Source organism: Struthio camelus, chromosome 3 (assembly GCF_040807025.1).
Source record: "Struthio camelus isolate bStrCam1 chromosome 3, bStrCam1.hap1, whole genome shotgun sequence".
NCBI classification, from domain to species: Eukaryota; Metazoa; Chordata; class Aves; order Struthioniformes; family Struthionidae; genus Struthio; species Struthio camelus.
This window is the reverse complement of record NC_090944.1, coordinates 88,390,080-88,414,943: the sequence shown is the minus strand read 5'-3', so window position 1 is coordinate 88,414,943 and position 24,864 is coordinate 88,390,080. Positions and strand designations below refer to the sequence as shown.

Here is a 24,864-nt window from a genome sequence, read left to right as displayed (position 1 = left end):
GAATGGAAATAAGGCACTGACAGTTTCAATGGTGCGGCTGATTACTCATTGCAGCAACCGTCAAAGGAAGGATGGGGTTTGCTGTCTCTCCCTTAGTGCCTTTCAGTAAGATACACCTTAGCAGACAGAAGGTCAGCACAGGAGCAAGGGGATGACTTCAATAGCCTGCAGTAATCTAGATATCAATTTAAGCGGTGTGATTGTCCCTTTTAGCCTTAAATATGATGGCTGTAAATGGACAGTCACCACCCTACCATAACTAGTTAGCAATCAGTGAATATATTAGGTTTCCAAAAGATTAATGTCGACGGATGAGCTCCAAAGATTAATTCTGGGAAGATCATTAGGTCACATACAACTGGAATAATCAACTTCCCTGGTTAAATCTGCATCTTTTCTGTGGGTCACGTGGAGAATCTTTGCTGTCTTTGACAGTGTAGAATATCCCTTCGAAATTTTGTGGTGACATTTAATATATCGATAGCGCTGATTTTGAGCATCCTGCTTTACACCATTTGTGCAGTATGTTTAAAACTTGTAGTAAGACTGAGTAGGTGCTATTCTCACAAAAAGAAAAAAAACTTACTTACCTGAAACCAAAATAAGTAGCAGTAGCATTAGTAGTGCACTAATCCTGTGAACCACAAGAGGGCCTAAAGTAAACAGATCTCAAGCATGAATAAAACTTTCCAGTACAAAAAGATAAAGACGGTTTTAATCTTGAATAAGTTATCCAAATGGAATTAAGCTGTTTAAAAGAGAGTGAAAAATCAGATCATAAACTCCCAAGGCCTGGATCCTGCCAAAAGATCAGCTCACTGACTTCACACAGATTTTTGCGCATCTGCAAGGCATGCTCAAAAAAGGACGGGCTGCAAGATCCTAGCCACAGCCTCCTGGGTATTAAAAAAAAAAAAAAAAAAAAAAAGGAGAAAGGAAGTAAACAATCAATACCCAACGGAGCTGTTGATTACAGTGCACAGTGACAGTGAAGGAAGCAGCTCCCCCAGGGAGAACAACACTCCCCACACACACACCCTCCCCAGAGCTTCAAAATTGTAAATATTAGCAATTCCCCTAAAAACTATTTTGGGAAAATACTAAGCAACTCTAAATATTAAAGATCTCTTCCAGTGAGAGCTGTTCTAGCTCCATGACACATGTTGCTGGAGCAGCCCTCCTGAATTAGTGACATGGCTGAGCTTTGTGTTGAGGGCCGGCTCAGTGTGCATAGCCACCCCCATCAGGGTGCTCTGCTGCGGGGTTACCGTTCCTCTCTGTAGCCCAAAGAGCCTCAAAGAGCCTAAATAGCTGGAAATTTGCACTCAGGTCTGGGAGGTGGGAGGTGTGGGTTTGACCAGCCTGAGAAAGGAAGGAGCTGATTTGACTCCCTGAGTTGATCTTTGGCATCCTGGGCAAGTATGGCAACCGCAGGGCTTTCACATGACGTGGAGATGGTGCTCATGCTGCCTCCCTCTGAGTTTTTTTCAAAGAACAGAACGAGCTGCTCTCAGCGTTTTGTAAAAAACTACCTCTGCACGGTTTGCAGGACGGACCCGCTGAGCAGCAAGAGGCACCTAAGTCGCAGAGCGGTGTCACTACACGTCCATTCCTCTGCTCCAGATTTTCTGTTGGTTAGTTTTCATGGAGGGTCCTGCTCAGTGTGAAAAGTTTGATTCCCACCCTGGCAGGGCCAGCTCATCCCTTCTCCACCCTCACAGCGACGTTGGGTGTGCAGAGCCACCTCCAGGCACCAAGGGTCATTAGCTAGGTATGGCACAGCACAGCCTTTGGATACAAGCTCGCATATTTAGTTTGTAAGGATCCTAGCGCAAAAATCCAGGTCATGTCCTTCCAGTCCTTGAGAACTGAAGCGGTAGCATCAATCCCCTAATATTAATGTTTATCAGAAAAGTCAATACCCACACAAAAGACGGCCTCAGATTTTTGTGGAGTGCAATATTTCAAAGTATTCTGGTGAGGAGAGAACCCCTGTCACAGAGCTTGGAGGCTACTGCAACCACCCGTCTCACTTTTGCTCATACACATTACAGTATATGTAGCTATTTTCTTAAAAATACACACAGTTGAACCGGTCCTTTTTTTCTGTTAGACCTTGTATAAATCTGAACAGCTCCATGCTGATTCATGCATGGCCTTGGAGAAGTCTACCGGGATCTATTGTTTATTTCACTTTGATCCCAGCAGCTTTGGAAAGGACTTTGGTATGTTTACCCTCACGTTACTCATCTTGTATGCTCACGGTCTGTTTTTCCACTGTAGTCAATTGAAATTTTCCCCTCTTCTTTTCAGCTTGTTACAGAAATAGGCCAAAGGTGGTGGCAGGGCCCCTCTCTGGCTGCGCATCTCTAATGCCAACCTTTGGCTTCCTCTCGTAAGTCAACAGCATCCCACACGCGTGCTTGCTATCACAGTCTGCCAGTCCGCGGGAGAAATCTCAGGCCATCAAGCCCAAAATTGACCCCAATTTAAGCAGATTTAACCCCACAGAGGATACTGAAACTAGGCCAAAGTTAGCCCTAGGGTAATCATGCCTTCTGGCTCAAGTATGCTAATCTGCGCTCTCCTAAATCAAGCCTGCCAGTATTTGGGTTCAGGTTTTCCAGCCGCCATCGTTTGGCCCGCTGGTTTTTAATTGGGGAAGGGCTGGAAGCAGAGAGAAGCACAGATTTACACTTTTCCCCCTAGAATGGTCCCTTCCCACCCCCTTCCCTGCTATCCTCCAGCCTCACTTCTGTTGTTTAGGGCGGGAGGGGGGAAAGGTAGAGGGAAGCAGTACAGGTAAATACCGTACGTGAATTCATTAGTAGTGAAACATACTGGAATCCTATACTTTTATCATGTTCTACAAAATTTATATTTGTTCAGCTCAATAGCAAACCCATGATTCTTGAGGGGAGGACTGTGCAGCTAAAATGACTGGCATTAATTAACACACTTTAACCCCTTCAGTTTCTGCCATCAGTCAGAGCCCTGATTTTAAGCTTTTCCTTGCAACCTTTGAGAGATTTTTATCTGATAACGCACTGGAGGAAGGTCACAGAAAGCTTGGGCGAAAACCTGCAAGTTGCCTAGTCCTCCTGATGAAATGCAAGCGTTTCAACAGACAATTTGCAAGGCTGTAACAAAAGCTCCTATTGCAAATCCTCCACAGGTCACGCTGTCCAAACGAATTCCATTCTGTGGTGTTGGTTTTATTAACACAGGAAAAAAAAAGGAGGAAATAAGTGTCAGCTCAAACCATCCTCACGACCTTGCTTCAATTGCTCATGCCACATCATTAATGCTCCCTAGAAAACTACTCCTACACTTTCTTCATCCGGTCCGAATAATGGCTGAGGCCAGTTTTTTATAAAGAAGAAACTAATGTCTGCTTTGCAGTCCCGTTCAACCCCTGCTAGGAGGTGCAGCGTGCTGGATGATCACGGCCAGCTAGCATGCTCCCCCTCTCCGGAGATGATAATTACAGCAATGAGGTGATTATACGGCATTTAACTGTAAAAGATTTTTTCCCAAGCGAGCGAAGGAGGAGACTTTTGCAAGGCTGTGTTACAAGAAGAGACCCCAGCTGACCTGATTTAGCAATACAAAGTACAGAGTGCAGCTGACTGAACAAGCAGACTTCATCCCTTCCTCCCCCAACACAAAATAAACATCAACAATTGCTTCAAGGATACCAGCAATGCAGTGGCATGATATTAGAGACAGGGGTTTGGTGATTCTTCTCAAAAGGACTTGGGAACATGATTTTTTTTTTTTTAAATGACCATTTATTGTAGCAGTTAGGAGTTATTTCTTTACTTAAGAAAGGAGACTTTTTAAGTTAAAAAGAAACAGTGTTATAAATGTCCATTTTTAAACAGTAATCACCTTACACTTGTAGCGCAGTGCCTGTATCTACATCAACAACTGGAAGTTTAAGTAACCTGTGAATAAAGCTGTTCATCAGTTGTTTCCTACACTGTAAAAATGTATTTATTTTAAACAGCCTTAGCAACCTACATTTTCCCTACAGACATTTGTTGACAGTTTTAACAGCTACATCCTTTAGGACAACTTCCATGTGTTATGCCAGAAGTATAACTGCTGCACAGCATTAGTGCAGCAGTGTCTTTAATTCTGTGATGTCCATAAAACAAACTTTTTTGCTGGTTTTATTGTCAGACAGGTAGTACATTCCTCTTGCCCTCGCAGGATCATGCTACCATGCACGTGCCCGCAGAGGCATAACAAGAGGAAGAAAGAGCTGCCCTAAAGGGAGAAAAATTGCAGGCCACCTTACTCAGCAGCTGGATCTGCATCTGTGGAGATCAAGAACTGCTGATTCTTGAACTGTATTTCTGGGATGAGGAGACCAGGAACGGCCATTTGCCCCCTGCAGCTGCCGGCTCACCCCTGCCACCCCTGCGCAGAGAAAATGAAGGGTACTTACTAATAATGAAAAGAACAGTTCACCGGCTCGTAGAGCCAAAATCTGAGATACTGTGAAAATATTACCAAAGCTCTCCTGGCCCTGACTGCCACACCTATGTGTCCTTGTGGGCGCGAATGCCAGCACTAGGTGGGCCAGCACGGCAGCTTTCTGGGGGCAAAGCTGGAGGAACCGGGGATGCTCCCCTCAGTCCAGCCGGCAGCAGCTCCGGCAAGAACAGATGTGCTGGGAGCAAACGACCACGGGCTGCGTAAACGGGTCTACAGAAAGCCTTTGGCATCCTCAGTCACTAGACAGTGTCCCACGTAGAATAACTGCTGGACAAAGGTAGAGTCTGTCTGCTAAATACAAGGAAGAAAATTCAAGGGCGGCAGTGTGCTAAGCTGCGGGAGAGTTTAACGTAAAGGTGGCCAGTAAGAAAAGTCAATAATTGAGTAAAAAAAATAGTGACCTGGCCAAAGGCTGAGGGAAAACAAGAAGAAGAATAACCAGGAGCCCAATAAACTTCAGAGAAATCTCTACCGGGAGGTCAGAAGGACAAGGATGAAGAGAAACTAATGAAAGCGGTGGGAATTCCAGGAACAAATTCCAGGAAATGGCAGGTAGGGTTTTGGGGGGAAGATAATCTAAGTGATAAAAGATTGCAGGAGACCTGTCTGTTTTGAAAGCTATTATACCAGTTGCATATTCTGACTGGAAGAAAGGTAGGAACCACCCTCGGATATAAGTCTGGCTCATTCACAAGCATCTTATGACCTAAAAATCAAAAGGGAACATACAAAAAGTAGAAACAAGGACATATGAATAGATGCAAACGAAGAAACAGTGTTAGCCTGCAGGACATAGAAGCAGAACAGTTAAGGCATGAAATCAGCTTCATCTAACATGAGACATAAAAGATAATTAAATAAGTTTGTTAAAAGCATTAGAAATTAGAATAAGACAATTACAGACTATTAAATAATGCAGAAAGAGCACGTAAGATAAATGCAGAAGTACTCTAATAGCTCAAAATAATTCTAAAGGAATTGTTAAAAATTGATAGAAGCCTAGTTCAGACTATGAAAATAAGAGGTGAAATATACTTAAGAAAGACTGCGCGGCAGGACCTGACGAAGCTTATGCTGAGATCCATCAGGCCCTCGCAGAAGCAATTTAAGATCATCAGAGATTATCCCCCAGGATACAGGTCAGAACAGGAGCACTGAAGAAGGGCACATGGCTTAAGAGATGGGGTAAAAAGTGACTTAGCAAATTATAAGCCAGAGAGCCAAAATCTGATATCCAAAAAATTGCCAGAATAACTTAATAAGCAATCAGTTTATGTTCACGCAGAGAATAAGATGATTAAAAGCACAGCTAATGCGGATTTGTCAAGAACAAATAATGTCAAATCCAATCTGATCTCTCTGTTTAACAAGTGGGTAAGAGGAAAGCTGTGAACGTGGTAAATCACAGGGTTTTTTGTATGGCTTTTGACACTGTCCCACATTATATGCTTATAAGAAGCCTAAAAGAAAGATTAATTTTCAGTAAAGAAGAAGTAAGCTATATTGTAGGTAAAATTGTAACTGTAGAAATTATTAAGGACCAGAACTGCCTATGTAGGAGATGTGGAATCCCATCATGTGAGATTTTTTTTTTTAATTGAACAAATCCGACAAATATCTATCAGAACCAATTTCCATAGACCTTCCCTGGGTTGGTGCAGGTGGAAGAGGCGAGAATAAACAGTTCTCGAGATCTCTTTCAGATTTACGTTTCTAGCATTAAACGATGAGTCTAGATACCCCACAGAAGTACAGCGGGCCACATTTTGGCTTTTCAGAGCGCAAAAGGGATCAAAACCCTTCCTCCCACAGAGCCAAGGGAGCGATGTTCGTATCACGCGTTAGGGTTACAGAAAACCGAGAGGCTGTGGACAGCTGCTGGCTTTCCTCAAACCTGCCGCTCTGCGGGCAGGTGATCGGGGGAGAGGGGCAAAGAGCCTGTGCTCATCTTATCGTCCTTGAGCTCCTGCGGGGAAGCGGAGGAAGCAGAAGGCCGGACGGAGGCAGCCCTGGTCCCCAGGGCTTCCTGCAGGGCGCAGGTACGCCCCGGGCTGCGCTCACCGTCCAGGGCAGGTCTATAGAAGTGAGGCTGCAAATCCCTGGAAAACAATCAGAGCAGATAAACGCCCCTGTCCATTATCTCTAGCGTGCTGAGCAAAGATAAAAGAAGCTGTTCACACATCGATATTTGTTTGTCTAGCCCCAAATTTTATGGAGAGGGTATTAGCAAGGTTAGAGTTTATCTTCCACTCTAAGTAAGTAACCTCTGTTCAGGTATGAAATGGAAAGTGCTTGCGAGAGAAGGGACCTGAGGCTTGTCCAGGTGCAGGGGGGAAGCACCAGCCGCTGCAGCGCTCGCTTCTGCCCTAGCCCTGCACGCCCAGCTCCAAACATCCAAAGTCCATACATCAGTCTCGTAAAAAATCCACAGGGCTATCTCTGAAAATAATCACGGAAGCATTTATGGGTCCTCTTGTATCCTGCTTTCTGAGCCATTGGCTTTGTGTCTTTAGACATCTAGTCCCTCGTGGCTATGGAGGGGAAGTGGAGATTCCCACGGAGGGCTTCAAGTAAAAGAAAGCAGTAGTCCAGCCACCGCAAGGCTCATCTCAGAACTACAGCAGCTGGCAATGATACTTCTCTTTCAGTTGGATTTATTCTTTCATCCTGCTCTAACAGAGGTAATTGAGTGGATTTCACAGTTTTTTTTTCTCACTATCACAACTGAGTAGCAGGGTGCCTGACTTTGCACGGGCTGGGGCAGAGCCGAGGCGGCAAGGAGCTGGCTGCAGCCGCAGGCAGCCCTGCTCCCAGGAGGGAGGCCTCCAAAAAGCAGGCGCTGGCGTGCACGCTGCCCAAAACTGCAGGGCGGGGAGGGGGGGCTACAGCACCACGCACACACACGGGCGTGCACACACACACACACACACACAGAGCGGTGGGGCTGCTGGCACACATCCTCAGGCGCGCACACGCACACACAGGCACGCTCCTCACACCCATCCTCACACACACGGCGTGCACACACACGCACACTCTCACGCACACACCCCCCCCTCACACTCAGCCCTCACACCCCCTCACAGGCGCACACCTGCATGCACTCACGCACCCCCCTCGCACACACAGACCTGCACACACACACGTGCACTCACACCTGCACACACAAACTCACACTCACACCCTCATGTTCTCATACACACACTTACTCACACCTGCATACACTCACTCACACACTCACACAGACTCACTCACTCACACACTCACTCACTCACACACTCACACGCACCCGCCGCCCGTGGCAGCCCCGCCCGCAGGTGCCCTTGACACACTGAGGGGGCGGGGCCAGACGCGCAGGGGGCGGGACTCGTCCCTCAGCAGCCAATGGAGAGCCACCAACAGGCACCTTGCAGCCAATAGCGGCTCAGAAAGCCGCCGCCCGGCTCTCCCCGGCGGACTGCGGCGGAATGCCAACGGCTCAGCCAAGGGCGACCCTTCTCTTCGCGCTTTGCGGCAATCCCCCCTCTCCGCGGCACTGCTTTACGACACCCCTCCCCGCCATGACCACCCTCTCCCTCTCTGGGCGCCTCAGAAGAGGGGAGGCGGCGCGGCGCGGCCAATCGGCGCCGAGAGCGCCACGGTGACGGAGAGGGCGTCGGCGCGGGCGCTGCCGTAAAGCGGGGACCGGGCGGTCACGCGGGGTGGTGTCCCCGGAGCCGGTGGCGGCTGTGCGTGGGGCCGGGCGGGCGGGCGAGCGGGCGGACGCGCGCTCCCTCCCTGCCGCCGGGCCGCCATGGCGGGGGCGCTGGGCCGCAAGGCCGTGGACTACGTGCGCAGCAAGGAGTTCAGGGACTACTTGATGAGGTGAGCGCCGCGCCGCTCCGCGGGGTCGCCGCCGGGCCCCGCGCCCCCCGCTGCCGCGGCGCGCAGGTGCCTGCGGGGGAGGGCGGCCGTTGCGCGGGTGTGCGCCGGCCCCGCCGCCTGGCTGCCGGCCGCGGCCCCCGCGGAGCCGCTGCTCGACCTTGAGGCGGGAAGGCGGCGCTCGGCCGGCACCTCCACGCTCGCCCGTGGTGTTGGAGCCCCCGGCGCGCCGGGGGCGGCGGTCGCGGACAGGCGGCCGGTCCCCGGAGAGGGGGACGTGGCGCCAGGTGTGCGCGGGGGCCTCGGTCGTGCCCGGCGGCTACAGGAAACGGCCGCAGAAAGAGCTCGGTTCCGTTGTGGGTGGAGGCACGCTCGGTAATAGACGGAGTCTTAAAAAACACTTATCTACCTATCTAAGGTTGTGTAAATAGATAGGGTTTGGTGTGTTTTTTTTTTTTTCCCCTCAGCAGTTTGAGTCCCACTTTCATGGGATTGTGGCCTAACAGCCGAAGGCTCTTGTCAAACTTCAGTTTGTGTGCTGTAGTAAGGGATGTGGCACCTCGGAGTGAAATTGTGTAAGATGTAAAACTGAAAGCAGTAATGTAAAAAGTGGGCTGCTTACATAAACATGTCTGAACTCCTGTACAAGAACTCGCTCTCAAGCAGACAGGCTGAAGCATCCTTGGCTCGCAAGCAGTTTGACAGAACTCTAAGCAAATAAAAATGGGCTCTTCTAATGAAAGTTACTGAGCAGCCTTTTGCTATAGTTGCCACCTACACTTATTGCGAATGATGTTTGATGTTGAGCAGGCATGTAGGAGGACGTCTGCTTATCTGGGAAAGACAATCTCTGAAGTGCATGGAATAGGAGGAGATGGTGTAAGCTAGCGTGGAAGAGATTGTAATGTAGAGGCTTAGTAAGCACAGAATTTTGTTTAGTACTTGTAGAAGCAAGTTTCGTAGAAGCTGTGGAGCAAAAGATGTGAATAGGTGAGCAAAGCACGAGAAGGAAGAGTCATTTCATTGAAGCAAAATGAGGAAAGGTCAGTGCAAACTTCTGTGTGGATTATTCTTGAAAAGTCTTGAGGATATATTAATATTAATGTGTAGTTAACTGTATAGAATACATACAAAGCATGTTAATGGCCAGTAGAACAACAGTCTCGTGCGCTCTCTCTTTTTTTTTTATTACGAATTAAAATCCAGCCCTGATAATGGCTGCTTCCTAACACACTAGGTAGTTGGTAGCAGTATCCTTTTTCCTTCCCAAGGAAGGACTGTACATGACTGAAAAGGTAGCTGGAATAAACCCTTTCAGCTGTGTGTCTCTCTAATTCTAGACTTGAAGTAAGCTATCTAAATAAGACTGGATAGTGCAAAACCAGTGTTCCTCAGGATTCTTCCTTTGTGTATAAAAATTCCAGAAAAGATCTATCTCACCAAGAGGCTTAATTTGTACTTGCTGTTACTGCGTGTGCCAGTGAAGGGCTAAAGTTGGTTGTTCCATCCAGTGTGACTTTCTGTCTCTGTTTCCTCCATACATGGAGACTAGTATCCAAGTTGCTGGCTGTGCCCTATGTTGAGTTTAGAACTCAGATAACGGTCAACAGAAGACTTCAGTTTCCTTTTGCTATGAAAAGAGTACCGTATATACTTTCAACCTGTATCTCTTTAGACTTCTCTTGAAGGCCCTTTCCTCACCAGACTCTGGGACTCTCTTGCTTCCTGTCATGAAGAAGATGCCCTTCTTGTCTTGCTCACAAAGCAAGAGTTTTCTCAGAGTGTTTTAGGTAGAACATGCCTAAGTTATCAGGACTAGAAATCGGTGTCTAATCACTACAATTAAGCAAGGCTTTATAAACATGTGGATTGCTTGTGGGAAACCAGGAATCCAGTCGTTTGTTGTGACATCTCCTTTTTGTGCTTTAAGAATGATGCTTGGCTCTGAATAGAATAACTAAATTTACCCAAAGCAGTGGAACTGATGAATACAGTAGCTACTACTTTGTCTTCCATTATTACGGCTTTGGGCAGTTAAAACATGTGGACACTTATCAGAATAAGTAGCTTCAGTTTCAACCTCATAAGTTGAAATCATGAAAGCAAATGTAATGAATACACACTACTCTTTCAGATGGATACACCTGGCATTAGAATACCATTATATCATGAGTTAGCTTTTGGATCTTGCACAGAGAAACAAGATAAATTGCTTTTAAAACTGTCATTAGTAATTAAGCCTGTTGGCAGTTTCACATCTGGCTTCTTGTAAGTGGTGATTAATAGGGATTTGAATAACTGTAAATCAGGTAAATATAGCTTTACTGTAATCATGTCTTTACACATTTAAAGTAAACATAGCAGGAATATAAGGTATAAATACTTTCCCTTGTACTGTTCTTGTTGGATACTACTGCTGCATTTCAAACCAGCTAATTAGCATGTGACAGCTCAGTAGCTCCCTATACTGTGAATTTGAAGCTGTTTCCCCTTCCCCCCCCACCCCTCATCATAGAAGTGACAGCTGTCACTAAAATTATATTATCTAAGCCAGTAATAGGTAACTGAGACATCTTATTTCCTGGGCTAATAACTCAAAGTGATCTCTCTTGAAAAATGTCCAGTGAAACAGCTTTCCTTCTTTGACAGAGAAGACCTATAGGTGGCTATAGACAAGCTCTCGCATCTTCTCATGGTAGAAACCTAGGTTACTTGGGATCTGTTATGTGAGGAAAGTAGTCCCAAAGTCTTCTGGGAACAGAAAAACAGCCAGGGAGGCTTTATCTTTTGAGGCAATTTTGAACTATCTCTTCACGCTGACCCTCCAGTAACATAAATCTAGCATTTCTGTTAACGTAGATAAAAAGTTCATTCCTTGTAAAGTATGAGCTCTTTTTTAGACTTAAGCCATCTAAAACTGTATCTAGTAGTATAACTAGAATTAGCTGACCTTCAGTTCTCCTCATTAGTAAATCTTTAAACAGTTTCTGTACACAAGGATTTAAATTCCTGCCACAGGCCTATGCTAGAAATTAAGGAACACACAGGATCCTGACAGCGTGCAGTATGTTCTGCATGTAACTTCACAAGTTACCCTTTTCTGCAGAAGGCTACAACCCCTTTTTATTTAGGGGATGGTGGGGCAGTGGGGAGACAGGTGGGTGATACTTTATCTGTGTTTCTAGAATGGTCTCTGGTCTCCCCGTATGTCTATTGACAGTATGGGGAAATACATATAATACTCTTGGAACACTATATCTACCCCAGTATAGCCTTTGGGGAATTAATTGTAGTAGCAACACAGTGTATTGATTATCTGTTGGCTCTTCTTACAGTGTCTAGACCCTTATCCAGAAAGTGTAATAAACAAGTAAATAAATGAACAACTGTTGTCCAGTTCTGGAAACTAACTACTTCAAAGTGTTCTTTTTCTCTTTAGTGCTTTTTAAAAAACATACTTAATTACTGCTGTGAAGTTTCCCTGTCTATCTGATCAGTAAGCAACTATGACAAATACCTGCCTTTCTTCTAGACCAAAGTGTCCATGAGGAAGCACAAAAGTGGTCTAGTCCTATAGTCTTGCATATGGAGAAAGGATTTGGTGATATGCTGGTACAATATGCCTGAGTTCAAGTGCAATTCTGTACTTTGCATAGCTTTTTGGGTTTATCTTTCCTGAAACCTTCGTTCCTAAACTTGGTAGTCTGATCTCTTAAACCATGTTTGAAGCTAGAATTCTGACTTCCCCACAAGTTGCTAATCCAGGTGGACTGCATTCTGTTTCCAGAGGCACTAACATGCCTTTCCGGGTTTCTGCTTGTACAATCTCTTCCACACAGAAACAGATGTGATTTCTTTAATTTCAGATCTTAAAGCTTTGTTTAATTATAATCTGGCCTGAGAGTTGGGTGTTCTTCTGTCTTACGGAGCAATCAGTGATCTAACACATGACTACCTGGGATTAATGCTGACGCTATTAGTTCAGCAAGCTGGTTTCTCCTTCATTCTTGTTGCTGCAGTGTGCTGAGAAGGGACTTTATCAAGGGACTGCGTGCAAATCTTAAACTAGTTTGGGATGGCAACATCATTTCAGGAGTAGACACATGCACTTGCAGTGATATCCTCAACAAATGCCCTATATCTAATAATGAGATAACCTGGCTGTGTGCCTGTTTCTAGAAGAGTCGCTATAACCTTGATCTGTCCTGTTCTAGAGTATAATAACTATTCCGGTCTCATGTGAATATGAGGACAGTTGGAAGAACTTAGCCTTGTCAGTTTGCTGTTCTGTGAAATAGCAAACTAGCAGCAGTCAGTCTGATTCTATTTTAGGCTTTTGCTTGTGTGAAAACAACTTCCATTTTTAACATGGAGATTGACTTCTATGGGCTGAAAGAGACGTGCTTTGAACTCATTTAGTTAAGGTTGTATGAAAAGTGAAGTATGTGTTAGTCTTGTGAACTTCATTAGTCGTTGCTATAGTTCAGGTAATAAGAAAACAAAAAGCCAATTTGTTAGACTACTCCAAAAAAAAAAAAAAAAAAAAAACACTATCAAAGCATCTTGGATCAGCCTGCTGCTCATAGCAACCTGGATATACTTTTCAATGCTTCTTTGTTTTCTGAAGTAGATGCAACTGTTCGCTTACCATATTTACTTGTGTTAATTAAAAAAAAATAATCGGAGAACATGGAAAACATGGATGAAAGGTGACTATTTTTAAAATGTTCTGTGACTCAAAATAGTGCTTGATGATTAGTAATTGGTCAGTAGTAAGCTTTCTGTTCACGCCTGATCTCTAATGAGCAAAGTCATAACTCAGTTGAGTTATATCAGAATCTTTGCTAGAAAGAGAATGTTAAAGTTCTGAAGCATTTTTAAAAGATGTAGTAGCAAATGATCTTAAAGACATGCTGTAGTCTAGCACTTAGGCACAGATAATTAAATAATAACTTACGTGATCATATAGTTACTAAACCAAGTGAACTCATATATGCCTGGAATGTAACTGTGTGTTAGACCATGGAAGATGTGTTAGTAGCTCACATTTAGTACAGCTGTGGCTGGCCTGCACATAGTGACAGTAAGATCTTCTTGGGCAAGATTTGGTTTGGATTGACATACTTATGCAGGTATACAAAGAACACAAGTGACCTCTTCAGAACCTCCACAGACGAGCCTTAGTTATTTAGCTTTGTCCTGGTCAAACCTTGGAGGGTTCTGACATCCTCTGAAACTAGTTTGGGGTGGGATCTGGGATGCGTTGGTCTTGGCTGCTTTGGAAGTCGACTGAGGAAGATCTTTCGCTTGCCACAATGGGATTTTTATCCCACTGAAAAAATACTTGCCCACAGACTCTTGTCACAGTGACAGTTCTTGAAGGAAATAGACTTTTAATACTGCTGTTAATCAAGGTTAACGCTGGGGCATTTTCTCTGACTTCCTTCTGCCTTTCTTCCATTTGCGATAAGCTTTTTTTCCTATATGGCTTATAAAGGAAACTAACTTTTTTCTTTTTTCTTTCTTCCATGTACTTTCTGAATGGTAAACAACGATGGCCCACTCAAAAGTACGGTAAGAAGGTGGGGGGGCTTCCTATTCACTCTAGTCCAGTAGCTTGCAGTCTTGTTGCCCTAGTACTGTTATGAACTTGCCCGAATCTAAAAAGCCATATTGCTAACATCCAGGGGTAATACACTTATAAAACTTAATTATAACTCTGAGGTTAAGGTTACCTATCAGTAGCTCTTTCAGAATGTTTCCTAAAGTATTCATTTCAGATCAAGGAGACTCCTTTAATTTTGATCTCCTTAGCAGAGGATGCGATAAATCTGGAGTCATTCTTTTGCACGGCAATGGTATCAACTACCTCGATTACCTGGCTTCTTAACCAGCTTTACTTCAGACAGTAAATGGCATCATATTGTAACTCTCACTGCAGACTTTTGTCTCCTAACTTTTCATTTTGCTCCTGAAACTGGGAATTGGTACTTTATGACTATTATAGTATGAATCATAATGTTATGGAAGACTCTCTTGCCCTTCTCTGTAAACCAAAGAAACTGCATAGGTGCAATTTAGTTCTTGTGTGCATAAACTTCAAAGGATTGCTTGCCTTGGAGCACTTAAAACTAGATAGCCAGTTCAAGTTGAAAGGTTGCAAATCTAGCTTTCTGGTCAGCAGAGGAAGGTTGCTGTTTGGCTGCAACATAATGATGTCAGTTGAAAGATCAGCTCATGTAACCTGAGTTTGGCATGGTCTGATTTTTTTTTTTTATGGTGTATTTATGTTCTAATGGCATTTGAATAAATACAAAGTATGTTGCAAGTCCTTGTCCTGTTCTTTAAAATTACTTGAATAGTTGCATTAAAGCTTCCAGAACCACAGCATCCTACCTGCTGCTGACTTTCTCTTGCTGTGAATATCCCTGTTTTGTTACAGGAAACACTTTATGTATTAATGGTGTTACAAGTACATTCCTTTACACTATCTAAACACAGTTGTAAGGTTTAAATGCCATGCAGCCATGCAACTCTTTCCAGTTATGTCATCTCTGAGCTGCTTGAGAGGCTTTAAACATTCCCAGTGTTGACTTTCTTTTCTTTTTCTCCTCTCAGTAGGAGTATAGTAAAAACTAACGTATTTCCTGCACACACTTTAAATACCTACTTTTGCTATGAACCTGAGTTTGGACCAGTGCACGTTCTTTTGACACTTACAGAAGTACTGCACCGCATCTTGCACAATATTGCACTAAGGTTAAACTAACAAAATTGTGTGCAACTTAACGGTTTTTTGCCTATGTTCTGTTCTAGTTCACTTGCTGTATTGCAACCCAAATCTGAAGGAAGTATGAATCTTCATCTAAATCTAACTGTAGTGTCACAAGCTAACATCCAGCCTAGCAGAAGGGTGTCTCTCTGGTATTCAGATTGTAAGAAGCTTATGTCCCTTGACAATTCCAAATCATTGGATACCTGCAGTATTACAATTGGAGGAGACTAAAGAACAGACATTTTGCAAGACATACCTAGTTGGCATCTGCAAAGCTTTATCTCTTTCACCATACCTGGCCTAAGTCACTTTTGCATACCCTTAGTTTTCCATTAGGAAAAGCTGCTGGAGGTGCTGCATGCATTTTTCTGCAGGAAGAATTGTACTGAAGCCTTCTCTCTTCCCAATAGTAGAAATTGGGCTTATAACCCTTTTTTTTTTTTTTTCCACAGTTTGGGGTCTCTTAGTCAGTACGCTTCTATCTTTTTGTCTGTTTTCTGACTGACTTCAGACTTGGTTCTTTCTAGTTCTTGTCTCTGTTTTCTGTATATGCACACAACAGTAGCTAACTCATCCCCTACTCTTACATCTATTTAATCATTGAGCCTTAGGCAGCCACTAAGTTGTTTCAGCAGTTGCAGAATGAAGGTGTATGTAACAACTTATTGGATAGCCCCACTGTTCCAAAAAGATGGTGTAGCCATTTGGAGGAATATGATTGCTGAGGGCTTCTTGATTCTCAGCGTAACACAAAACTGCCAACTGCCAGTTTTTCGTTTTACTTAACCCTTGTTTCCATTGGATTCGGAGAAGTATTGTCTGAAAGAGATGCATGCTTAGGTTTTGCACAGGAGTGAGCTGTAAACCTGAGGTTATACTGAACATAGCAGTGAGACTGCTTAATGATGGTTGAGGTAGAAATGCGCAAATAGCACTTCATTTTAGCAGCCTTACAGGATTTGTAGTTTCTTTTCAGTTTGCAAGATGACTTGGAGTAGGTTTCACCTGCTTTCTTCCTGAAGGCTAGATCCTGTTTAAACAAGGGTTTGCTTTTTCTCCTTTATTTCAAAAGCTGTCTCTGTCTTAACTTGGAATTCTACCCTTAGCCTTGAGCTTTTGGAGTTTGTATGGGTAAGGAAAACAAAGGTAGATATTTATCCTGTAAGAATACTGAAGAAGCTCTGTGTTTCTGTGTAACTCTCCTTTTCTTCCTCTCTCCTTTACAGCACTTCTGGGGGCCGGTAGCCAACTGGGGACTTCCTATTGCTGCTATTAATGACATGAAGAAATCTCCAGAAATCATCAGTGGCCGAATGACATTTGGTAAGGCTGGGAAGAGATTTTTTGGTCAGCAAACTGTTTGCCAAACCCATATTCCACACTTCAAGCTGTGAATGTATTTTTAATTGCTTACTAACTAGTGATCAAAGCAAACACACAGCGTGATGCTTGTTATCCATATAACTTCAGAGGCCACCCAAAAACTGAGATATTGAAATGTTGCTGAGTTCTCTTTGAAAGGAGTTCCCTTTCAAAGGGTTTTTCAGTAACTCTTAGGTGTATGGGCTTGAAGAAGTCTGTGTGGTGATCAAAACTGTCATTACTCTTTTAAACTATAATTGTTCTGGTATCTTACGCTACTGCGTGCACTAGTGCACAATGTATCTCTTCTCACAATTCTTTCTATCAAGGTCACTATTAATACTTTGTGGTTAGTGTGGGGTTTGAATTGCAACACTGACAAAGTGAAGATAGGATAATACTTGGTCTCTTGAGGTGCAAAAAGCACCTCAGAGAGACTAACTCCTCCCAAAGTAGTTGCCTGCAAGTTCCAGGAGGCTAGCATCACTCTTAATAGGATAATAATGTGAGAACTTCCTTTTTAAATACATAAACAATGTTCCAAAAGAGGCAGAGGAAAGTAAAAACAGCTTTTCCTTAGTTGTCTGTCTGTGTATTCTGTAGTTCAGCTTCTTGAGGAATCAGGTGGCTTTAAGGTACTAGCTTAATTCCACTATTATGTGTGTCTCTTTTTTTAACTAAGTTAATAGCTTAGTAATTCTTCTTACCCCTCCAAGCAAAATAATCTAGGGTTAAGGAAATCCATAGCTTATATTCATTTGATTCTGCTTAAAGTAATTCAGTGTCTTAATCTACTTCTTAGAGATGGTATCACTGTATTCATGACCATATTTGAACAAATCTGTGTTTTGCAAAATAGCTTTTTGGTGGCAGCTGCCCATTTTGGCCAAGTTCAGACACTTAAGACAAAAGCACTGTATGCTCATTCTGCCATAACTGTCTGGGATATGCACACAGTCCAAAGATTATTGCACTTCAAGTATAAACTTAGAGTTTGAAGCTCACTAGCAAACCCAGTGATTTCAAATCAGAAGTCCATGTTCTGGATCTTTGGTATAAATGTCGGACTCCTCCAAATAAGCACTTGCTGATAAGTAAATTGCTTGAAAGCAAATGATTTTAAATAACGTAAACATTCAGAAAGGAAAAATGTTCAGGGTGAAGTTTGAGGAAATGCCCAACACTTCTACTTGTTAACAACTTCAGCTGCAACTAGTTACTCCTGTTGCCGGATTTGATCCGAATCATAGCTGAACAGAAGTTTATAAAGTCTAAATAGCTACTAGGCTGTCCTTAAACTAAAAAATTTTCTGTATGTGGATACAGACTTTAACCAGACTTCTAAAAGCTTGAGGGAATTGCATGTGGTTGGTGCAAATAATTAAGTGTAATCAAGTAATGAGCAAGACCTCATAATATGAAATTAAAAAAAAAATCAGTGCCATGGTACAAGAATAGAGTCTACCAGCTTGGGTTCTGTACTGCATATATACAGTTGTACTGCTTTGGTACCAGCGATATTTTAATAAGCCATTGCTTGGTTGACCTGACCTCACTGGGCTAACACAATTCCAGCTTTGCTGGATAATCAGTCTAAACAGATATAATGAGCAGTTCTGGGCACAGTTACTTAGTGCTTGGCTTAAGCCCTTCATTTGTAAAGACATGGCTTGTGGTTCTTTAAGCCATTTAACCTATCTTTAGAAAGTTCTTTTCTAAAGTAAAAATTCTGGATGTAAAACTAGATTTTTTTTTTAAGGCATTTTGTTCTTGCATCTCTTAACACACAACTGAGCTGTCATTTTATTATAAAACAGCTAATTAGAACCAGTTAAAAGTTCACATCTATCAAGTGGTTCTGCTTATGCTACTTGCTGCAATAGAATTTTTGATGGTGCTACTACCAGATTGTGCCAGCTGCCCTTTTTCTAGAATATGTTTTTTTACAGGTTTATATAGGCTATTACTTGTATGGAGAGTTAGCTGTCCCTCTTAAAGGGTTTGTACTGGAAAAAGGCAGTTTTCCTAAAACAGCTCCCTTCTGAAATTAGTTTTGACTAAGCTAAGCCTGTCAGAAAATTAAAACTGAACTTTGCAACACTAATGACTCCTTGGGTTGTAATTTCCCACGTTTAAATGCATTTGCAGCCAGAGAGTAGACTGAAGCTGTTTCTTGCCTTCCTAGAAAGTAGGTAACAAAGCTTTATGCTTCTGAATATGGCTTCCTGGGGAAGGGAACCTTCTTCTCTTAAACTCTCCTGGCAAGAACTGTGTGTAAAATACCTACCTATTACTTTAAAAATTTCCTAGCACAGGGAATGTTGAAACAGTTGTGTGGAAAGGGCTGTGTCCCACTGGGATTAACAGGATTTTCTTTATCCTCTTGCTGAGAGATATCTTGGGTAATAACCTGGGTAGACTTCAGTTGCATCACAGGGAAGCATAAGGAAATCAATTTTTGCAGAAAGTTGCAGCCCTGTAAGTCTTGCACTACGGAAGCTAGTGCTGTTGTGCATTTTTTGTGCATTGGATCCTCAGAAGTGGGCAAGTTTTTAGGACTGGTGGAAAATGACATGCCACTGAGAAGCATTCTGTGTGTTACGTATTCCGTGAGTATGATAATGATATCTCAGATTATTTTTAATGCCTCAACATAACTATCTATCATGTTTTGCAGCACTGTGTTGTTATTCCTTGACTTTCATGAGATTTGCCTACAAAGTACAGCCAAGAAACTGGCTTCTCTTTGCATGCCACTTTACTAATGAAATTGCACAACTTATTCAAGGAGGACGACTGATCAAATACAGGCAAGTTCCACTTAAATAAGGGGAAAACCATAAACTGACTCTTGGAGTGCTGTTTTAGTGGCTTTACCTATGGTGCAAATTCCTGGGGCTTAATAGGCTGGCAAAAGGTAATGAAGAAACAAGTTGCTAATAGCCTGCAATGTTATTTGTTGGCTTGCACTGCCACTGAAGTTCTTGGGGGGGGGGGGGAGGGGAGCCTGAAGACCCTTATGTTTATGGATGTAGGCTGGGCTTTCATCAGCTGCCAGCTATTCTCTTTTGCTTAATGTATTGTCCTGGTGGTCATTCAACAAGTGTTAATCTCAGTAAGCAGTTCCTGAGATGAAAACCTCCATAAGATTGGAAGGGGTGCATGGCTGAAAGAAGCCAAGCCAAACCTGCCGAAGCCAACTGTTCTGGTACATACAAGAGGGATCCAGAATAGTTTGACTGGGGAGCAGACTGCAGTCTTGCAGCCTTGTTATGTAGCTAGTAGAGCAGCAGACACTGCCCCGAGCAATGCGGATGAGTCAGGGCTATGGCTCTTCTCTTCTCCAAGAAGCCCATGCAGAACCAAGAGAGGATGAAGCCTTCTGAATTGTAAACTCAAAAATGAGACTGAGCAAAACTGCAAGTGGACTAGTGTTTTGCATAAATCACTGGCCAGGTGTCCCTCATAAAGTTCTACTGTAAGTCCAGATTTGTGCTGGTAATTGCAGTTTGGCGTTCATTCCTACAAAACCTGTTCTTCTCTTGGCAGGATGGAGAAAAAGAACTAAAAATCTCTTAACTTGAAATAAAGCCAGGGAGTCTGCTCAACCTGAGTTACAACCAAGGAAGATTTGCCATCTACAGTTGCTGTGTTGATTGCAATGGGGATAAAATTGAAACACCTTTATGAATATGATGCCCCGCCCCCAAATAATCCTTGATTAATTCTTAGCTTGCCTTTTTTGTTATCCAGCAATGTAAACCATTGTATTTAATGTCTTGCTGCCTTACAGGTCCTTAATAACTACCCTTCTAAAAAGGAGTTACTCATCCAAGTAAACAATACTTGGAAAGGAACTTTTAACTAACGGTCTGCAAAAGTCAGTGGCCCATGATGGTTCGAAAAAACTTGTTTTCAAATAAAAATGAACACAGAGGTCATTAAAAGAGAACTGTAGGTGGTATCATTGTTCTCCATATTAACATTCTTAAAAGCCATTTAACTTGGGTGCATTCATTCCTCTTCTGTCTTTTTTTTTTAACTTTAGCAAGCTGCTGCTGATCTACAAGCACAAATATGTAGATAGGCAACCTGGAAGTAACCAGCTTTTCCTCTTCCCTTACTACATGCCTTGTCTCAGTAAAGAGACTTAATTTACATGCATTGAAGTCGCACATTATATAAAATTGGAAAAGTAAAAACTTAGCACTGAAGGAAGGCAGCAAAGTCTGTCACTCTTCTTCAAGAAGTTCTAAAAGGATTTTAGTGTCCTCCCTCCCCTTTGAGTCTTTCTAGATATCTGTATTTCTTATTTGGGCAAAAAATTAATTTGTTGGGAGCCTGCGATCTGAAAGACAAAGGATGCCTTTCAGTAATGTTTTGACTTCATTGTGAGAGTGTTTTTTTTCTTGCCTGACCTGCCTGAAAGGGACATTGATGTGAAGGTACAGATGACAAAGAATGTACATGACGGATTTTATTGCAGTGCAGTGTTTCTGAACAATAAAACATGTTTTGAATGACAAGAAATCTTTCCAACATTCTGAAGAGTTTTGTTTATCATACTATGATATTACAGCCTAAAGTAAACACCGAGTATGAAATGTCCTCTTATTTTAATGGCATGAAGTGAAAACTATCAGGATAATGGTCTTACCTTTTGCCTGAAGAGTTCAGGCAAGTGTCCAGTGAATGCTGATTCCTAGAACTCAACTTCTTTCTTAACCAGGAGACTGGAGAGGAGAGACTACTTGACTGAGTATTTCTGCTGTGACAAGCAAGCTTGAATTCAGTGTTCTTAATATGCATCTGTGTAAATACTGCATCATTATCTCCAAGCTATTGAATGTTGACATACCGGGGACTACTACTGTGAGACTTGTCACTTATAGTCAAGTAAAAGCCTTCCTTATTAATCCTGCCTATTGTGCTCTTCCCAGTTATGCAATAGCTGAACTTTGTAACAGGCATACAAGAAAGCCTAATAGGCGTGCCCTGCTAGGTCAGTAAAACTTAGAACTGATGCTAATGCTGGCTACTATTTCCTGCTTTAGAAAAGTTGGTATATAAAGCTTCCACTTGAGTACTGTTGTTCAGTCACAAAAGGAGTTACCCCCTCTCCCTCCCCCTAGAAAAGGGGACACATTAAATCTGTTATAAGTGAGAAGCATGAGATGCATATAAATAAGGATAACTTATTATCTTAGCACCTTGTAGTTCACATAAGCTTGGTATTTCTGAAGGAGAAATGACATGTATGCGAGTCTGAACTTTATACAAGTGTAGTAACAACCCTCAAGCCTTAGAGGAGGTAAAATAGCTTGCAGTAATGGGAAACTCTAGGCATTGACGCACATGGTGTTTTGCTCAGTGTTCTGTAGCTGCTATTTGTCTTGCAACTTCCGTAAGCAGGGAATCAAACTGGCAGGAGTTGAACAGTTGTCTTTTTCCCAATCTGTGGCTGCCTACTCTGTATTCTTATGTATTTTCCTCTACTTTTCTCCCTTTCCTTTCTTCTTCCATGCATCCCCTGGGAAGAAGTGCAAGTTTTTTTTTCCCATTTTGGAGTAGTATGAGTGAATTGCAGGTGAGAAGTGGACTTGTTACTTGCTTTGGTTAGATTTTTAAACCAACGTTAGCTTTCTGCAGTTGCCTAGACTTCTAGGGAAGGGGTGAAACATAGCCAGAAAGATTAATTTTCTTAATATGCGTGACAAAAGCCTGGTTATTTGTTAGAGGTGTGGTTTGTAGCTTAAAAATAGGTTTGGGCACTCTGCTGTTCCCAGTTAAACTGTTCTAAAATCAGGTTTCTAAACCAGCCTGAAATAGTTTGTATGATTCTTTGGCCCTTTTTAAGGTTACACACAGCACATCCTACAAAACCAAACTTTAAATACCGAACAAATTGAGAAAACTGGATGCCTCCTCAAAAACAGTTTTGTTCATCTGACTACTAAAATAATGAAGATGAGAAGCTAGTTAAATTGCAGTTATTGTTGAATATTTTGGCTTTCTAGATCTTGTTTTTACTGCTGGGCCTCGCTACACAGTGTATGTAGCAGTGGATAATCAAAAAAAATCTGTTCTGGTACCCTTCAATTTAACTGTTTTTTATCACTGAGATGACTACACAAACTAAGAGTCTTAAATGTTTTTAGCTGGTTCAGGAAATAGAGATTCTTTTGAGTTCAGTGCAAGGAGAATTGAATCAGTAGGCAGCTTTTTAAATGTAAAGAACCAAAGAACAGATACCTGAGTTCATCTTTACTTATTTTTGCCTCAGGTATGTATCTTCTCACTTAATGTTTTTTTAGGGGAGGGAGAGGGGGATTGCATAGCTTTGCCACACTTATCTGACATTAGATATTCTGTCCTAGAACAGTTTCTCATACCTATAGTCACAGAATTTTCTTTTAAACATAGTCAAAGTATTGTCAGAGCTGGAACTGGTCATGAATTGGAATAGCTTCTGAATAGTGGGGCTGCAAGGAGAAGCTTCGTGAGTCAAGTGGTGCCTTTTTAGTGGCGTGCCTTTTAGCACATCCTATTACGTGCTGTTGGAAAACCATCACCCTTCACCAGGATTAATCAAGCTGCTGACTGTTTGGTCCTATCCTCAGTAAATAATACAAACTGTGTAAATTAAGTGACTTCTAGAATATGCATGGGGAGAGTTGTTCCATGTGCTCCCCAGTCCCACTGTAGTTTGTAAATGATTGTCTGGCTCTGAACACCCTCCTTGCCTATAGTTTCGCTGCAATGCAGACTGGTACTAAATACATTTCAATCTAAAGACGGTTGTGGGTTTTTTTTTTTTTTTAAACTTTATGACTCCTGTGGGGGAGGGCAGGAAGCAAAGATAGTGATGTGTTTGTTCCTTGTTCTCTGAATCAAGCAGGCTGTATTTCAGGAGGAAGAATGGAGCTCCTATTGCTGTCCCTCTGATGAGCAGTTGTGCCTCCTACTGCCTCTTTGTGGGTGGCTTGTGCAAGATGCCTTTGTGCAGATCTGAAGCAGGCTCTCCCTTTAACTTCCATGGGTTGGCTGTGAGGGTAAAGGTCTCCTTTCATCTTGTTTGTTATTGATGTAGATAACAAGTTCTATCTGTATTTACATGACTCTCTTATGCCACTCTATTTCATGTTAACTGAGAGAGCGCCCTTGTTCAGGGAAAGCAAGGAGGAGTGCAGTGGGCCTAGATCTCTGGCTTATTTCAGCATTTACTTGTACTCTGTTTCAAAGTGGCTTATTGAGGAGGGCTGTAATGCAGGTAAGCTTTTGCAGTTGCAGCTCATAAGGAGGAGACCTTTGAAGAGAGATGGCTTTGTGGTTTCTCAACTGAATGATGAAATGAGTGCACTCATGGTAATGCACATTTAAAATGTATGTTAGCCCTTCTCTTTCTGCAAAAAATAGAGGCTTGGGATATGGAGGGGCATAATATTGGCTCCATAGCTCTTCAAATATTACAGAGAGAGGTGTTAAGGGGGTTGGGACTGAGGCTACTCACGGTAGAAGCAGACCCTCTCCCAAGTAGTAAGGAGTCTTAGCATTAGGTGTTGCTGAGACTTCCGATGTCCTGATGTGCAAGCCTGAATGGCCAAAGCAGCACTTGTGAGCTGCTGATAGCACTAGGCTGTGACTGCTGCAGTTCGACATGCTCAGGAGCTCTCAGATTAGGAGACAAAAGGAAGATTGTAAACTCGTGGGTAATTAACTCTTTTACATGGTTAAACATGTGTCGGTCTTACACGAGCAAGATCAAACGAAAAAAGACTTGGGTATGTGAGTGTGCTGAAGTGACTTCACGTGGACTGCATTTAAAAGCATAAAATAGCTTGTCCAGCAGGAGCTGATCAACAAACTGTGGAAAGGCTGATGCAGATTTATTGTAAGGTCTGTAGGGAGAAATAGTTCATTCTGTCTGACCAATTGGTGCAGCAGGCAAAAAACAGACAAGTTTTTCAACATACAGCCCCCTCACATGTTAGAAAGCTGTGGGTGGTCCTTTAATGAATTGCCTTTTTTCCACAAATCTTGTCAACTATTTTCTTGGTGTCTCGCAGCTATGACAACACTACTACTGTAAGATTGGTCTCGTAGACCAGTAGCCTGTTTGAACTGTGCTCTGCATGCCTCTATATTGTACCAGATACTTGAGAGTGACATCTGCTTTTCAATTTTTTCCTAATTTATATGCTGGGATGGTCTTCTGGGAAAAGAAGTGCCTGCAGCACTCATGACATTCAGTAACCATTGCTATTAGTTCAAAGTGTGATACCTCATAGCCTGATTTTCTTTAGGAAACTTCCTGTGTATAGTGATAAGCACCTTTCATGGGACTTAAAGGGACAGGGCACTGT

General features: G+C 42.8%; 1 protein-coding gene across 1 annotated transcript; it reads left to right on the top strand.

Moving 5' to 3' along the window:
* Nucleotides 1-8,178: 8,178 nt before the first annotated feature.
* On the top strand, nt 8,179-21,417 carry MPC1 (mitochondrial pyruvate carrier 1). The gene is made up of 5 exons (XM_068938942.1): nt 8,179-8,367; nt 10,007-10,010; nt 16,366-16,462; nt 19,179-19,311; nt 20,051-21,417. Exons 1-5 carry the CDS (start codon nt 8,297-8,299, stop codon nt 20,067-20,069), a joined length of 324 nt encoding a protein of 107 aa, XP_068795043.1. The 5' UTR covers nt 8,179-8,296; the 3' UTR covers nt 20,070-21,417.
* The last annotated feature ends 3,447 nt before the right edge of the window (nt 21,418-24,864 follow it).

Coding starts and splice junctions, on each gene's coding strand:
- MPC1 (XM_068938942.1), top strand. CDS start 8,297: ATGGCGGGGGCGCTGGGCCGCAAGGCCGTGGACTACGTGCGCAGCAAG. Junction 16,463..19,178: donor CAGTGGCCGAATGACATTTG/GTAAGGCTGGGA, acceptor CATGTTTTGCAG/CACTGTGTTGTTATTCCTTG.